Here is a 3,753-nt window from a genome sequence, read left to right on the forward strand (position 1 = left end):
GCAACAATAATAAAAAATAGCAATTAAAACAAATTATACATTTAAAATATTAAAACATAAAAACTTAAAATTGTAAAATGAAAAGTTAAAAATATCTAAATCACGACAATAAATGTTAAAAAGTTTGTAAAATTTAAAAATAGAAAAATTATAAACATAGTTCCGTCTGGTTAAAAAAATTTTTTTTAAAGAAGAACGACTCCTAAGAGTTTTACTTGGGACAGTAAGTTGTATCGAATTAACGATATCAGAGCAGTCAATTAAATCATGCAGAACCTTATAGAAAAAAAAAAAAAACACAAAAGTTCACGGAGTGATTTAAGAGAGGGAACATTATGAATAGTGCATAAATAGTAAGAATAAGTCATAAAATCTTCATAATCAGTTCTATAACACAACTAATAAACAAATTTACATTGAATCTACTCAACAGTTTTAGCTTTATTATTGTAGTAGGGATCTCAAATAAGATTTCAGTACTCAAGTTTGGAGCGCACAAGAAAAAAATAAAGAGGTTTAAGTGCTTGTTCTTTAGAAAAATCTTTTTTGTTTTCGATTTAAAAAAACCCAAAACCTTATATGCCTTTAAAACAATGTTGTTAATATGTTGCGTAAAATCAAGCTTAGTACTAAAAGTGATGCCCAAATCCGTAGCAAAGTCAGAACACGATAAGCACTGTTTATCGATTTTATAAAAATTCAAGACTAGTTACGCTAATTATTTCGACTAGTTATGTTCTGTAAAAAAATTCCTGAATGGCACAGATTATTTTCTGGCAACGTTACTGGATTTCACGAGCTCTCACTAGTTTTCGGTTAAAAAAAAGCCCATTTTCGAAAATTTTCTTAAATCGATACAAGTTTCACGAATGCGGACTTCTCACAGTTATAAAAAAATGTTTTTTCAGCTATCAGTGCGAAGATGTGTTCAGCTGGTTTATTCGGCCATTCGCCTTCAACTCAGTTAGAGGAGGGTGGGGCAAGATAAGATACTTAGCGAAAAAACGGTTGTGGTAGAAATCCAAATCATAAATAAATTCGAAAACTATGCCGTTGTTATCTCTCAAGTATTTTATAAAATGTGACTCAATATCCTATTTATAACAGAAAAATTTAGACGCATGTTTTAATTTGATGAGTCAAAACTCCATCTTAACACCACCAGGAGGAGTAATATGAGATGCAGTGTTTGCATAGGTTCAAAGATGAACAGCTTTATCCTCCTTGTACTCCTTTCCTGCACACGATCAATAAATAGATATATTTCTTGCATTTGCAGCACCTAATCCATCCTTCTGGTGATTGAGAATATAAATGTCCAAAATAAAGGCATTCGACATCAGAAGGCTCAGACGACGATTAAGAACCGGATGGTTTCCTTTAAATAGTCTTAGGTTTTTAATTTTCCAGTCTGTATTCTTTTGTTTTTATATTTTGACTGGCTAACTTTCGTTGTTGAACTAGTTGATGGGGTCAGTGAAAAAAAAAAAATCAAATCCCTTTTCATGTTTTGTTTCTTCTTTTTCTCCTCGATCTTCTCCTCTTCCTGCTTAGATTTTCTGTTTTCTTCTCCTCTCTCTGCTTATAGATTTTCTCATTTTCTTATCCTTTTTCTGCTTAAATTTTCCACTTTCTCCTCCTCTTTCTGCTTAGATTTTTCCACTTTCTTCTCCTCTTTCTGCTTAAATGTTTCCACTTTCTCCTCCTCTTTCTGCTTAGATTTTCCACTTTCTCCTCCTCTCTCTGCTTAGATTTTCTCATTTTCTTATCCTCTTTCTGCTTAAATTTTTTCACTTTCTCCTCCTCTTTCTGCTTAAATTTTTCCAATTTCTCCTCCTCTCTCTGCTTTGATTCTCCCATTCTCTTCTCATCTTTCTGCTTGAATTTTTCCACTTTCTCCTCCTCTTTTTGCTTAAAATTTTCCACTTTCTCCTCCTCTTTCTACTTAGATTTTTCTATGTTCTTCTTCTATCTTCTCCTCTTTCTGCTTAATTGTTTCCACTTTCTCCTCCTCTTTCTGTTTAGATTTTTTCATTTTCTTCTCCTCTCTCTGCTTAAGTTTTTCCACTTTCTTCTCCCCTTTCTGCTTAAATGTTAAAATTTTCTTCTCCTCTTTCTGCTTAGAATTTTCTATTTTCTACCGTTCCTTTTCAGCCTTCATTACAAGAAGTTCCTTTCTTTCAGTCCCCGAGAAGGTATCCTTCTTCCAAAGAAAAAATAGTTTTCATTGGATCCAGAGGCTTAACTATATCTAAACTTGTGGGCTCTTTATTTGAAGAATTTTTTCCAGCTGTCAAAACCGTAAGAACACTTCTGTCCAATGGCTGGTTTTTAGATTCTTTCACTTTTCTATGAAGTGTAACCCGTGGTACATTATTCGTTCGGGATGCTTTCTGAAACCCCATTTCTCCACTCTTTATGGATTCAGTGGCATGCTGCATCGATTCTCGTGACCAAATCCCCCGGTTCGTCTTTCTTTTCACCATCTTAAGAAATCTCAAAGGAATAAAAAACAAATTGCAATACTTGTGGGATAAGATGAGATAGTGTTCCATTATGTGCCCCTCGTATAATATCTCGTCTTGCCCCACTGAAGCCATTTCGCGTGTTCATTGTCTACTCAAGTTGAGGTTTAAATAAAATTACATTAAATCACTCTACATTTATCCTTTAGAGTTGCGGATTAGGATTATGTGAGAGTAAAAACGATTAGTTAAAACGTACTCACTAAACCACATTGGAAAGGTGATCCAACAAAATAAGAGCACGGTGAAACGCACGAAAATTGAGAGAAAAACTTCATACACTGCAAATGCAGCGCCCAACTTGGTTGGTTCGACCAAAGTGGTTTCTCTCTCACCCAACGCAACTACTTGACTACTTTGGCACTAAATATCAGCTCTTACAAAGCGAGGACCTTCAGTATCTCCTCTTGCCCCGCTATCTCATCTTGCCCCACCTTCCAGATTGAACGAGCCCCAAATGAGGGCGAAATGCGGTCTATGAATATTGAAGCTTTGCAAAGAATTTCAGGCAAATAAGCTGTTCTTATTTTGCTTGCAATTATAATTTATCATCGGCCGTTGTTTCCGCGTTGAGCTTTCCTGGTTTAACCAGAAAAGTGACTGTTACCGTAAAATGGTCCAACTGTGAGTCATTTTTCGTTGTTTTCATTGAAAATTCCGTGTACATTTTTGATTTAGAAATTTGAGGACTTTAGCAATGGTAGCTATAAATGTCAAAATTAAGAAAAAAAAATCTAAATTTGAAAGAAGAGAAAGAGAAGTTTTTTCTCCGTGGCCTATGGGGTACAACTATGGGCCACCTCATTTTAACCTAGAAAACACATTCAAAACTTGATCTGGCTTATTCTGCCGTGCTAAGCACAGATGTGGTATCTGCAGTAGAGTTCAAAATGAGAAATTGATGATTAAAGTTTTACAACTCGGTTCTTTGATTTGTGACTTAATTAAATGCTCAACTTGCGGTAGTTGTTTCGTAAATAACTTATCTGAAAAACGTAAGAGAGTATTTTTGTAAAACCCTTAAATTAAAATTAATAAATGTAGTTACGACACATTTTCTTTTCAAAACCTTTTCATATACTAAGTTATTTTCACCGTAAATGACAATTACTAGGTATTTTTCGGGGTATCTGCACAGATACGACAAAAATAGCTTAGTAAAACGTGTTCAATGTATCATTACATAATACTGAAAACATCTGCTTTCTTTGGACTTACCTGTTTCGCT

The 3,753-nt window shown here is 34.2% G+C and overlaps 1 protein-coding gene across 1 annotated transcript; it reads right to left on the reverse strand.

Annotated features, from left to right (window-relative positions):
• Window positions 1-1,503: 1,503 nt before the first annotated feature.
• On the reverse strand, window positions 1,504-2,486 carry LOC129216938 (uncharacterized). Its single transcript, XM_054851160.1, is given in 3 exon segments — window positions 1,504-1,911; window positions 1,946-2,086; window positions 2,247-2,486. Coding segments are annotated over 3 exon segments (789 nt in total).
• Between the last annotated feature and the right edge of the window lie 1,267 nt (window positions 2,487-3,753).

Source organism: Uloborus diversus, chromosome 1, assembly GCF_026930045.1.
Source record: "Uloborus diversus isolate 005 chromosome 1, Udiv.v.3.1, whole genome shotgun sequence".
Lineage (NCBI taxonomy): Eukaryota > Metazoa > Arthropoda > Arachnida > Araneae > Uloboridae > Uloborus > Uloborus diversus.